The sequence below is a fragment of the Mya arenaria genome, chromosome 17 (assembly GCF_026914265.1).
Source record: "Mya arenaria isolate MELC-2E11 chromosome 17, ASM2691426v1".
NCBI classification, from domain to species: Eukaryota; Metazoa; Mollusca; class Bivalvia; order Myida; family Myidae; genus Mya; species Mya arenaria.
In genome coordinates, this window is record NC_069138.1 from 36294932 (window position 1) to 36309254 (window position 14323).

General features: G+C 35.7%; 1 protein-coding gene across 1 annotated transcript in view; it reads right to left on the reverse strand.

The window, feature by feature from the left end:
- Window positions 1-4074: 4074 nt before the first annotated feature.
- LOC128224108 (parafibromin-like) overlaps window positions 4075-14323 on the reverse strand; it is a 29955-nt gene continuing 19706 nt past the window's right edge. The window contains exons 7-15 of the mRNA XM_052933784.1: window positions 14070-14203; window positions 13492-13590; window positions 12709-12775; window positions 12203-12376; window positions 11644-11731; window positions 10979-11116; window positions 7472-7563; window positions 6006-6147; window positions 4075-5486 (exon numbers count right to left, since the gene is read on the reverse strand). Of these exons, the coding sequence (XP_052789744.1) occupies window positions 5450-5486; window positions 6006-6147; window positions 7472-7563; window positions 10979-11116; window positions 11644-11731; window positions 12203-12376; window positions 12709-12775; window positions 13492-13590; window positions 14070-14203 (971 nt within the window). The 3' untranslated portion in view covers window positions 4075-5449. The remainder of the gene's footprint in view (window positions 5487-6005; window positions 6148-7471; window positions 7564-10978; window positions 11117-11643; window positions 11732-12202; window positions 12377-12708; window positions 12776-13491; window positions 13591-14069; window positions 14204-14323) is intronic.

A 14323-nucleotide genomic window follows, 5' to 3' on the forward strand; every position in this document is an offset into this window, starting at 1 on the left:
CTCTTGGACTGTCTACATTGACGAGTATGGGCAACAACACGTTTCATCTTTGAGCATCTCGGAAGTGTACATCCATTATCGTGGCAATGGACGGCGTGTCGCAGGTTTTCCAAGCATCCTTCAATAGCATCTCGACGTTCACGTCTCGATGTCTCGGTCTGAAAAAATACAGTTCAATAAGTTAGGACTGGAACCAATTAACAATCCTACTCACATATTAGGATCAACCCCAACTAAATCATGAATGTAAGTTTTTAATGTCGTCAGTGAGGAATCCCCCGCAAGTTTTACGGAAGTAAATTGTGGGTATCTCGTTAAAACAATTCAGATAGAGGAAGTATATACATGTAATAGTACAGTACCGAATGAAGTTTTTATCTATTCTATTTCATTGAGCACTAGTGAATGAAATGCACTGGTATCCTATCAGTAATACCAGCAACAAAAGTTTTGCAAATACATGCATTGTTTCAACGTTTATTTCAATAAATCATTATTTGTGATTGCGTAATATGACATTGAAACATGAAATACGCAGACGCTATTTGCAGACAATTTACATTGGCAATAAATGTTGGTTACGTAATATAGATTCTGGAGTAGAGACCAAAAATTAAAATTAAATTACCATTACAATGAGAACACACTCTTGCATCTGCCATATAAAAAAATGTGGAATTTGTTGCGTGCTTAGTTGATACAGAGGTTTTGACAACATAATGTTTTAGAGATAATTTTAGCAATGACAGAACCACCGTTTTTTCAACAGAGACACATATACATATTTTTTACCCGAAAAAAAATGACTCTTAGCAAATTTTAGTGGTATATTTGTTTTGAAAGGCTAAATTGTTGAGAGCATAAATAAGCATAATTAATTATAAGCCCTGTGAATGGAAAAGAACAAGATATTAAAGATAACAAAGGCATAAATATGTGGAGAAAAAATGATATAAACAGAAAAAAAACATAAATAAAAATGTTACCATATTAATTCCGTCTCGTAAGAAATATTTAAGCAGCCGAAACGTGATGCGTTGTATAAAGTTGTATATCACTATGAATAAGAACTGAAATAGGAAAACGAAAGTAGAAAATCAGAATACGTCATTTAAAATAGGTTCTAGTCACATGGTTTCCCTTTTATTTCTCTTTGTGTTTTTTTTTATTTCTATATCTAATATGTATGGTTTGTAGAAAATGCATTAATGGCTGTATAAATAAGGCAAGATCAATATTGTAAAATGATTTTAAAAAAACCCACACCAGGAAGTAATAACAATATTAAAGGGGTATGCAGAGCGTTATCAAAAATGTCTTAAATCGTAAAACATATGATTTATCAATATTAAATCTAGTTGTCAGATTATCTTTTTACTTGAAAACAAATAGTGAAATACATAATGGAGACTTTAAAAATAAGACTTGGTTAACGAACGCAAATGAACCTTGAATGAAAAAGAGTAACTTGCCCTTTTACGAAAATCGTTAAGATTGATTTTTGTCAATGTTTATTTCGAACTAAATTTATCAAATTCTTAATTCCGGCCATGTCTGAAAAACACGTTATATCTTGAAAAAAAAAAATGGATTACTTTTATCAAAATATAAAAATCTATTTTTTTTATAAGTAACCTCCCTTAGAATTAAAAAAACAGACTTCGCTTAATTTATGAAAATGGTATTAACTCTCAGAACTGTGGAACACATAGAAGGCATACTATGATGTTTATTTAATCATTAAATAAACCATTTCGTGTTGTTTTGATTTTGATCTAGCGAACCAGCCAATGGCCAATTTCTATAAGGCAGACATACAGTCAATGCTTTTGATAAAACTTAATTAAGGTATTACCACAGTGATGAAAATATAAACATCGATACTTAGTTTTCAATGACTATAAAGTTTGTAAAAAGACCTCATTATCAAATAATTGGTAAATAATTTATAAAATAAACTAGACATAAAATGTTTGAATTGTCCAAAAGAAGTGTTAAATTGTCTAATAGAAGTTCTCTGGTGAGTATGTAGTATACAATAATGTGGTCTTTAGCCACCATTTAAAGCTTTCAACCAACTGAAGGCTTTCAATGATGTTACCGGGCACCACCACGGGGAGGTAGACCACAACAATCAGAGCAGGCAAATTATACACACACAACATATATACATCTAGCTAAAGTTATGGGTGACTAGTATGCTACAGTAGACTACATATGATTCTATGACTAATGTAGGATGAAATGATGTAATGTTTGGCTTGCAATTCGTAAGCTAACAAAGATAATACTTTCATAAAAATACAAGGACCATAAAAACCACAAATCACATAAAGACTGGTTTAATAGGTAGTGGTTATAACTCTGTTGAACAGCAGCACAATTTACTTCAACCCTTGATTTTAAAGTACTTATGGTAATAGTTCAAATAACAGCAGATATAGTTGAAGTGAAAATGGCAAATTTTGACCAATTCAAGGGCCATAATCCTGAAGAGCCTGGCTGGTTATAGAACTTTGCCAAGAATATATACCAACAAACATTTAAAGTAGCAAGTTTGGTGAAATTCGGATAAAAACTGTTCAAGTTTGAGAGTAGACAAAGCTAAAATGGCCAATTTTGATAAATTCAGGGGGCCATAACTCTGGAGTGCCTAAAGCGATTAGGCTGGTTATCGAACTTGACCTAGATATTTCACCAACAAACACTTTCATGAAGTTTGGTGGAAATTGGATGAGAAATGTTCAAGTTAGAGAGCGGACAAAGCTAAAATGGACAATTTTGACAAATTCAGGGGGCCATAACTCTGGAGTGCCTTAAGCGATTTGGCTGGTTATTGAACTTGACCGAGATATTTCACCAACAAACACTTTCATGACGTTTGGTGGAAATTGGATGAGAAATGATCAAGTTAGAGAGCGGACAAAGCTAAAATGGCCAATTTTGACAAATTCAGGGGGCCATAACTCTGGAGTGCCTAAAGCGATTTGGCTGATTATCGAACTTGACCTAGATATTTCACCAACAAACACTTTCATGAAGTTTGGTGGAAATTGGATGAGAAATGTTCAAGCTAGAGAGCGGACAACATTGTGGAGCCGCCCGCCCGCCCAATTTTGACAAATTCAGGGGGCCATAACTCTGGAGTGCCTAGAGCGATTTGGCTGGTTATCGAACTTGACCTAGATATTTCACCAACAAACACTTTCATGAAGTTTGGTGGAAATTGGATGAGAAATGTTCAAGTTAGAGAGCGGACAACATTGTGGAGCCGCCCGCCCGCCATGGGTGTTCCCATAATACGGCCATCGTAAGATGGGCGTATAAAAAGCGTATGTTTGTGGATAACACTTTTATTTAAAGGCATTCATGATTTCCCGACTTATAAAACTGCGGTGGCACTCTTTGTCACAAAAGCAAGGGCCATTCTTCCGCCCATAGTCAATGAAAGTGCATTACAATTACCAGTTTAACAACGAACGAGTTGGCGCATAAAACGTTTTTTTAACGTTTTCTATTTATATTCACAATGATCTTGACCCCTGATGCACAACTTTACATGCAGACGTACTTTGGATGCATACTAAATTGAACCTTCATGAATATATAAGTATTACTTATATATTCATGAAGCCTTCATGAATATATAAGTATTACTTATATATTCATGAAGGTTTCTGACTCTTTCTCAAATTATACCCATCTAGATAAGTGTAACACTAAATTCATTGTTCTTATAATGCCTCATTTTAATGCTGCTGCTATTTGTTCCTGTGAAGTTTTTTCACTCAGGGCATACAAATAACCGTGATGTCCCTTCAAAATGCGCTTTTTTGACAGTCTTGTTTTGTTGTACATGCCAAATCTCATAGTGTACATGTTGTGTGCTTTACCATTTATTTACAAGTAAAGAAATCTTTGGATAATTGCCAATTTGAAAATATGTTAAATGGATAGATGTATGTGTTTAATTTAGGAATCATATGGATTTTACCTTTTATGTTCACTTGCTAGAGATTTGGAATGAAACGTAATACACTTGTCAAATGCATAGCAATAACAACAACACTGTGGTGCACTTTGGTACAAATATGACTTTATTCCACATTATTACACAGACAAAATGTATTAACACATTTCATAACAATATCATCTGTTTACAATTGTATTCTTATACATAAATGTGAAAACATTGTATCTCATTAAACAGGTTATTATTGCATCAGATATTTAAATGTGGCTTTAAAGGGGCTAGACACCAGATGGTCCCAAAATCGGCGAATAAATTATTTCCACATACCAAGCTTTAGGGCGATAATACAATATTTTGTCACAGTCTCAGCTGAGTTTACCCATTTAAAATAAGTGCATAATGGTTTCCCATTTTAAAGTGTATATTTAGCATGTGAAAGTCATGTGATCAGTACAGAAACATACACCGATGCTATTTTTAAATTAACTGGGATTTATGTGCAAGACAACCCCAATAAATTTCGAATTAAAAAAAATCAAATACTGCAAAAGTTGCATATGTCGTAAGCAATGTGATATATCAGAAAGTAAGATTCTCGTTTTATGATTTTTTTTGAAAATTTTCCCTTTTTTGCAATTGTATCATCTGGTGTCTAGTCCCTTTAACACCACCAGCACTAAAACATGGCAATGTGACCTGGTACAAGGTCTACTAAGCAATGGTATGGTTTCTTATACAATCATTAAACACATTTGCTCGATTTGTCCGTTTCATTTCATTATTGCAGCTTATTAATCCACAATAGATTAACATGATTTATTAAAAACAACAACAGTAAATGCTGATTAATAATATAGTTACCAGTTCAGGAAAGACATTAACATACATATAAATTTGGATTTGATTACTACAAATTTAAAAAGGCAACATTTATTTCATATGTAAAACTGAGTTCATATTAAATCTAAATGTTTGATCATGATGTTACAATATTTTGAAATACACTCAAAAAGAAGGCCTGAAATTGACAAATTAACAGTAAATTCAAGTATGAACTTGGATTCTGTAGTTTAAGTTATGAGCTCATGTTTTAAAGACTTTTGTGTGTGCTAGTGATCAGTTTTGCAAGGTTTGAGATTCGTGTTATTTAACTGTTGGACAATTTTTGGAAACTTAAAAAAATGGTGACCTGATCGATCCTCGAGTAATATTGAATCTTAAACTCTCCCAAAAATCAACCACTCTTCAGTATTAAATGACAAGTATGTGAATTTAACACATGATTTCTGCCACCTAGAGAAGAAACATCAGTCCACTTGCTTGAATTTAATCCTTTCCAAAAGAAACGTCAGTAAACTCATATTTCATAGGCCCACAGCCTGTCACTCAGCGTGGTTAAACACAGGGCTGAGTGCCAATACTTTCAGTAATTCAGTTCATGTACATGTTATCTCTATTCGAGATAAAATCAGCAGCTCAGAATCTAAGATGAGGCTTATCCTTGGCCATGAACCTGCAAAAGATTCAACATTTCTTAGTTTACAGACACATAACCTTCTATTATAAAACAATAACAATAAATTGACTATAAAAAAGAGTTTTGTCTTTATGCTTTATTTCACATAAAGTACTAACTACTAAAACAAGCTTTTTTCAGTACTGAAAAACATGAGATTTCAAATTTTGAATGGAGTTTCCAGGAATGAGAAATGGTCAAGACTTTGTAGAAATTGGATTTAAATATTGGAAACCCAAAATGTCATAAACATGTTCATATATGACATAATGATGTTGTTGTTTTACAGAAGAAGAGCTTAGTAAAGGATTCATACTGTCAAGTCAATACTTCATCTGTCTATATATATATATAGATGTTTTGGTGCCGTGACCAGGATGAGCAACTTGACAAATCTTTATTAAACATAACTTTTATGGAAACAAGTTAAAAAAGAGCTTATTTAACTTTTCTTCTATGCAAACAATATTAATCCTTTCTTCTATGGAAACAAGTTAAGAAAGAGCTAGGCCATACTTGTCAAGGACCTCCCAAACGACCTGAAGACTTGCACGGTCCAGATGGCGCCTGTGTCGGTCAAGATTTACCACTGTAACATTCCATTTGCGTACGTTGTTGTCCAAGGGTAACTCTGACCATTTCAGGTGGAAGGCTTTAACTGTTAACAAAGAGGATATTTTGTGTAAAATCTGTTACCATTGTGTTCAAGTAATAGTCCATTGATTTTCCATGTGTAATAGTTTTCACCCCCTGTTCCTTTCAAATTTGGATTTTGTCTGGTTTTGGAAGAAATACAAAATCATGTTAAAATAGCAAATATACTGGTAAGAGCAAATATACATTTTCTTAATTTTTTATGCATTCATTATGCTGTAAATAAGCTGGTTATAGCAAGATTTTGTTTATTTTTTAAGAAATACTTTGCATTATACATTTATCACGAATTTTTGGGAAAATGCAAAAAAAAAATGCAATGGAAACAGCCATAAAAAAGCAGTAAATTGTACTCCAAAAAAATCAATGTAGTCAACATCTTCAAGTTGCACTTGTTAACATTGTTGAATAAATATTTAAGGAAATATATAGGACAATTAGGATGTACAGGATTTATACAGAAGAACAAACGAAAAACACTACATTTTACTATATGCTATTCAGTGGTTTATAGAAATCCACCAGTTAAATATTATTGTTATCTCACTGTTTTAAAGCAATGTATTGACATTAAGTTTCCATTTTATATTCTTCAGCCATCTCAACAAAAAAACATTATCACTCACATGGCTGGGGCAAAGACATTAATGACAGCATTTCAGAAATATCTTGACCAGTATGTAAACAATAGAATTGGTGTACATTTTTGATACCTTTCAATTAAATGACATTTAAAATAGCTCATCTTTTAGACAGAAACAGAGCACATCACAGGATCAGATGTACAGTTATGTTACTTTTGGATGCCCAGTAACACCATATTGGGCCAATTCTTCAGAACTGTGTTGAAGTTAGTAACATTGTTAGCGTCATCATGGTTCTATTTAATATCATTATATCACTGAAAGCTTAATGGATACAACAGTGATCTGCTATCATTCTTACAAGCTTTGAGACAACTGTTTCAGCTGTACTTGTTTATATTTAAATATGTGAGTACATCTGAAACATATTTCACATTAATAACTTATATGTATTGGTGTCATTTTAAAGATACTAGAATCATAATCAAGCTTTCTCGCCTTAAAAGATTGCAAAATTGATCAAATGACGTCTGATTTCAGTTTGAATAAAGACCAAAAAATATTAACAGCCATAATTTTATCTTTCTTGAACTCAGCCAACAGTTATACAATTTTCCAGTGATACCAAAATTAGATGATGTAACTAGGCATCAAAATTCTATATAAAGTCAAATTAAACAAAAGGTTTTTATGTACATTACATACCTAGATCGCTACTTATATTTTGTAAATTCCATTGCTTACTTTTGGAGAATATTTCTGTTGGGTTACCATCCCAGGGCCATCCCTTAAACTGCCAGGCTGGACCTTGAACAAACACTGCAACCACTCGGTCCCTGGAAAACATACATACAGCACACATAATATGAACCATCCCTTAAACTGCCAGGCTGAGCCTTATACAAACACTGCAACCACTTGGTCCCTGGAAAACATACATACAGCACACATAATATGAACCATCCCTTAAACTGCCATGCTGAGCCTTATACAAACACTGCAACCACTCGGTCCCTGGAAAACATACATACAGCACACATAATATGAACCATCCCTTAAACTGCCATGCTGAGCCTTATACAAACACTGCAACCACTCGGTCCCTGGAAAACATACATACAGCACACATAATATGAACCATCCCTTAAACTGCCATGTTGTGCCTTATACAAACACTGCAACCACTTGGTCCCTGGAAAACATACATACAGCACACATAATATGAACCACCCCTTTAACTGCCATGTTGTGCCTTATACAAACACTGCAACCACTTGGTCCCTGGAAAACATACATACAGCACACATAATATGAACCATCCCTTAAACTGCCATGCTGAGCCTTATACAAACACTGCAACCACTCGGTCCCTGGAAAACATACATACAGAACACATAATATGAACCATCCCTTAAACTGCCATGCTGAGCCTTATACAAACACTGCAACCACTTGGTCCCTGGAAAACATACATACAGCACACATAATATGAACCACCCCTTTAACTGCCATGTTGTGCCTTATACAAACACTGCAACCACTTGGTCCCTGGAAAACATACATACAGCACACATAATATGAACTATCCCTTAAACTGCCATGCTGAGCCTTATACAAACACTGCAACCACTCGGTCCCTGGAAAACATACATACAGCACACATAATATGAACCATCCCTTAAACTGCCATGCTGAGCCTTATACAAACACTGCAACCACTCGGTCCCTGGAAAACATACATACAGCACACATAACATGAACCATCCCTTAAACTGCCATGCTGAGCCTTATACAAACACTGCAACCACTCGGTCCCTGGAAAACATACATGCAGCACACATAATATGAACCATCCCTTAAACTGCCAGGCTGGACCTTGAACAAACACTGCAACCACTCGGTCCCTGGAAAACATACATACAGCACACATAATGTGAACCATCCCTTAAACTGCCATGCTGAGCCTTATACAAACACTGCAACCACTTGGTCCCTGGAAAACATACATACAGCACACATAATATGAACCATCCCTTAAACTGCCATGCTGAGCCTTATACAAACACTGCAACCACTCGGTCCCTGGAAAACATACATACAGCACATATAATATGAACCATCCCTTAAACTGCCATGCTGAGCCTTATACAAACACTGCAACCACTCGGTCCCTGGAAAACATACATACAGCACACATAATATGAACCATCCCTTAAACTGCCATGCTGAGCCTTATACAAACACTGCAACCACTCGGTCCCTGGAAAACATACATACAGCACACATAATATGAACCATCCCTTAAACTGCCATGCAGAGCCTTATACAAACACTGCAACCACTCGGTCCCTGGAAAACATACATACAGCACACATAATATGAACCATCCCTTAAACTGCCATGCAGAGCCTTATACAAACACTGCAACCACTTGGTCCCTGGAAAACATACATACAGCACACATAATATGAACCATCCCTTAAACTGCCAGGCTGAGCCTTATACAAACACTACAACCACTTGGTCCCTGGAAAACATACATACAGCACATATAATATGAACCATCCCTTAAACTGCCATGCTGAGCCTTATACAAACACTGCAACCACTCGGTCCCTGGAAAACATACATACAGCACATATAACATGAACCATCCCTTAAACTGCCATGCTGAGCCTTATACAAACACTGCAACCACTCGGTCCCTGGAAAACATACATACAGCACATATAACATGAACCATCCCTTAAACTGCCAGGCTGAGCCTTATACAAACACTGCAACCACTCGGTCCCTGGAAAACATACATACAGCACATATAATATGAACCATCCCTTAAACTGCCATGCTGAGCCTTATACAAACATTGCAACCACTCGGTCCCTGGAAAACATACATACAGCACATATAATATGAACCATCCCTTAAACTGCCATGCTGAGCCTTATACAAACACTGCAACCACTTGGTCCCTGGAAAACATACATACAGCACACATAATATGAACCATCCCTTAAGCTGCCATGCTGAGCCTTATACAAACATTGCAACCACTCGGTCCCTGGAAAACATACATACAGCACACATAATATGAACCATCCCTTAAACTGCCATGCTGAGCCTTATACAAACACTGCAATCACTTGGTCCCTGGAAAACATACATACAGCACACATAATATGAACCATCCCTTAAACTGCCATGCTTGGCCGTAAACAAACACTGCAACATCTCGGTCAATGATGTGTTATGGTACAGTGTTTCAACTGTAGTTCAAACTCACAATATTCAAATGCGAGTTTGAGAGAGCTGTCAATGATGCTGGATGCTACAGTGTTCCTACCAGATTTCACACTTACCAATCCTCAGGTGTGAGTTTGAGAGCGTTGTTAGAGATACAGTATGGTACAGTGTTCCTACCAGATTTCACATTTAACAATTCTCAGGTGTGAGTTTGAGAGCGTTGTTAGAGATACAGTATGGTACAGTGTTCCTACCAGATTTCACACTTACCAATCCTCAGGTGTGAGTTTGAGAGCATTGTCGATGATACGGTATGGTACAGTGTTCCTACCATATTCACACTTACCATTCTTCAGGTGTGAGTTTGAAAGCATTGTCAAGGACGTGGTATATAGTGTTCCTAACAGAATTCACACTTACCAATCCTCAGGTGTGAGTTTGAAAGCCTTGTCAAGGACATGGTGTATAGAGTTCCTAACAGAATTCACACTTACCAATCTTCAAGTGTGAGTTTGAGAGTGTTGTCAAGGATGTGGTATATAGTGTTCCTAACAGAATTCACACTTACCAATCCTCAGGTGTGAGTTTGAAAGCCTTGTCAAGGACGTGGTATATAGTGTTCCTAACAGAATTCACACTTACCAATCCTCAGGTGTGAGTTTGAGAGCGTTGTCAAGGATGTGGTATATAGTGCTCCTAACAGAATTCACACCAATCCTCAGGTGTGAGTTTGAGAGCGTTGTCAAGGATGTGGTATATAGTGTTCCTAACAGAATTAACACTTACCAATCCTCAGGTGTGAGTTTGAGAGCGTTGTCAAGGATGTGGTATATAGTGTTCCTAACAGAATTCACACTTACCAATCCTCAGGTGTGAGTTTGAGAGCGTTGTCAAGGACGTGGTATATAGTGTTCCTAACAGAATTCACACTTACCAATCCTCAGGTGTGAGTTTGAGAGCATTGTCAAGGACGTGGTATATAGGGTTCCTAACAGAATTCACACTTACCAATCCTCAGGTGTGAGTTTGAGAGCATTGTCGATGATACGGTATGGTACAGTGTTTCCTCCACTTTTCCGACGCTGGATGAGGACTTCATTATCACGCTTTGCACCCTGACTTTTCTTTTCATCTGTACTTACAAACCTGAAGAGGGAGACATAACTTTGAACAGGTGGATCAAGAATTTGAGATTCAAACTTAAAACTTAAATAGCTGGAGGCCATTTTTGGGAGATGATCCATACCCGCCAAATTAGAAATGTTCGTAACTGGATATTAAAATTGGGGCTTTAACTCGGGACTTATTTAATGAAATCAAGAGGTTTAACTTATCAGTTGATTATCATTGAAAAGTCTGTGAAAAAAACCTTTGCTAATCAATGTCTGAATGAGATGGGAAAATGACCAATTGGGGAAAATAATGTACTTTTGCCATTGAAACTTAGCCAGTCAGCAGTTATAACAACGTATGTGTATATACGTATGTATATATATATATATATATATATATATATATATAGAGCCCTATTGTATATTGTCTTAACAAAAATGACTGATCATTCTGTGGAGTGTGACCTGCAAAAAATTGATTTTGAAAAATTCCACTTGTTGAAATGTATGAAATTTTGAGAAATGCACAAACAAGCATGAAGGTGTCCTTGACAGGCTTACTTGAGATCTTGGAGAACATCTTTAGAATTAAACATGGTAATGAGAGCGGTGGTGGCTGCTGGGATGATGATGATAGGCGTCCGTGAACCTGAAATGTGGTAGAGGATTTAAAAACAAGTATTGAGAGGATTTAAAAACAAGTTTTTTTAAGTGTATTGCTAGGAGATAGCATATCACTTACTTTGGAATAAGATCACTTTAGGAAATATAAAGCAATACATTATTGAAAAGTATTTTTTGCGTTTGTATCAAATGAAGCTTTCATCTATAATTGTACAGGTTTTCCTGTTTAAGTAGGTGTCAAGTTGTAAAGTAGTAAAACCTTTAACTGGATGCTTGTTTTTGTAATAAAAAATAGATGTCTCTTCCTCGGCCCTCATCACATCTTCCCAATATGGTGAAATTTTGTGGCGAGTTATTTCAAAATCCTTCAAGTGGTTCAAGAATTATGGAGCAGACACAATTTGTGATGGACTAACAGATGGAAAACTGGAGCAAAAACAATATGTCTCCCATTTATAAGGGGAGACATAATTATCACATTATTCAAGTTACTGACCTTTTTTCTGGCTGGGTGGAGGCCTGGCCTGGGATATTGGGCGACTGGCGGGTGTGGGCTGGGTTGGTTGAGATGGGACTGCGGGCTTCCTTGGGGCAGTGGCCCCTTCCGTCACTGACTTAAGAGTCATACCGTGGTATGTGCCCATAGTTTCAATGTTGAAACCCTCCGTCGCTGCAAGATTTAGAGCACATTTCAATCTACTTTTAAAATGATAATTTTATCTAATGATACAATGGTTAGAAATATTACACATCACTTTTAGATTAAGGGTGTGTTTTTTTAAATATTTAATACATGTCATTAAATTTTGTTGTATTTTTATAGGGTATGTTGATAAATCATGATAATCAAAATAAGTCGTAGTACGGTACAATTTTTCTTTCATGATGAAAATTATAAAAAGATCTAGAAGTGGTTTTTATTTGTTGTTTTTTTAAAGGAAAATTGTTCATAACAGAAAAAATGTTAAGGATTTGATTACATGAAAAGTTTGGAGACATTACCTTCCTTCCGTTTAAAGCTTTCCTGTTCATATCTGTTGTATCCAGTGGGCTGAGGTTTAGGCTGTGGCTGAAAGTAAATGTATTTGCTGGTTGACTTCAGTAGAGGTATGGGATAGTGGGAAATCCAGAGAAATAAAGGTTTGAAGTTAACAAATATTAAAATAATTTGCTAATCTTTTCAGACAGATAATGACCAGACGAGAAAGAGGTAGTATAGCCGGAGTGACAGAACTATCAGTTATGTCATAGTTTATTTATTTATTTAGCAAGTAAGAAAAGAATACTGATGGCTTCACAATTTTACTGAGACTCAATAAATCACATTTCTGACATGCACAAGACCAATTGCACTGCACCAAATTTGACATCACAGAACATAATGGCACAGATGAAAGACTCAGATTTTTTTGTTACTTCTCAATTCTGTAGAATTTACATTATTGTTAGCATTGCTCATAATCTTATTTATATACACTAAATATCTGTTCGTTATTTATCAGTTTCAATGCTCATAATTTGTGTATGATAATCTGAATTAAATACTGATTAACCCAAATGATTTGAAATATCTTTGATATTCACAAATATTGAATCCACAAATGATCATATTATATATATATTTCTTGATAAATTTTTGACGTTTGTATGACAGGAGGGTAATAGACAGGAGGGTAATACAAAGTATTAAAGACTTCCACCAGATTTCCTGGGCAGTTTCTTACTGCATCTAATGCACACTAACAACTTATTATAGGCTGACTACGATACAACATGACAACATACCACGGAAGGTGTGTGAGGTACGCCATGTGATCCCCGGGAGCTGCCCTCCTCCCGGGCCTTGATCGACTGTAACAGGCTGAAGATATTCTTGGAAAATTGCTGAAATACAGTAGTATTGTAAGAGAAAAACATAGAAAACCTATAAACAAAGATATATAGTAAAGAGGAATGACATGACAACTTAGTATTGTTACTTTGTTAATTAATGCAGAGTTGGGGGTGGTGGTGGCGGTGGGGGTTTTATAAAAGTGTTAAATAATTTTTTTCCCCTAAATTTGTACCGTAAATCAAGTTCTTTCATTTAGCAGACTGAAGTTCTTAATCACACACATTTAGTTTAAACATATTTATTCAGTTCAATGAAATACATAAATAAATGCACAATATATGAGACAAATATATAGAATATGTCTCGAATGCTTTCAGTTTGGGAGATCCTGCATTTTAAATGCTTATACCAGTTCCTTCAAATAAATAGCTTGGTCATTTATCTAAACAATGAAGCACATTTCACAGTCTCAGCAAAATAATAGAAAGAACCGACAAAAGTGAGACTATCAAATCCAGTTTCCCCGTACCTTCCCGTTACTCTGCAGGATGGTAGTTCTTGTTCTCCACAAGCGTTCTCGACTCACAATATCCCGCGTGACGTCCACCTCGGCATCCACAAAACTACGCTGGTCAGGAGCACCTGGCTGTATGTCATCATCACCTGTAACACAAATTATGCTGTATATAATTAAGTTCATATTCAATTTAAATTTCATTGATGTGAAATTTGTATACATTGCTTTATTGTCACATTACTTAAAACTGTACTCCCAGTCTCATG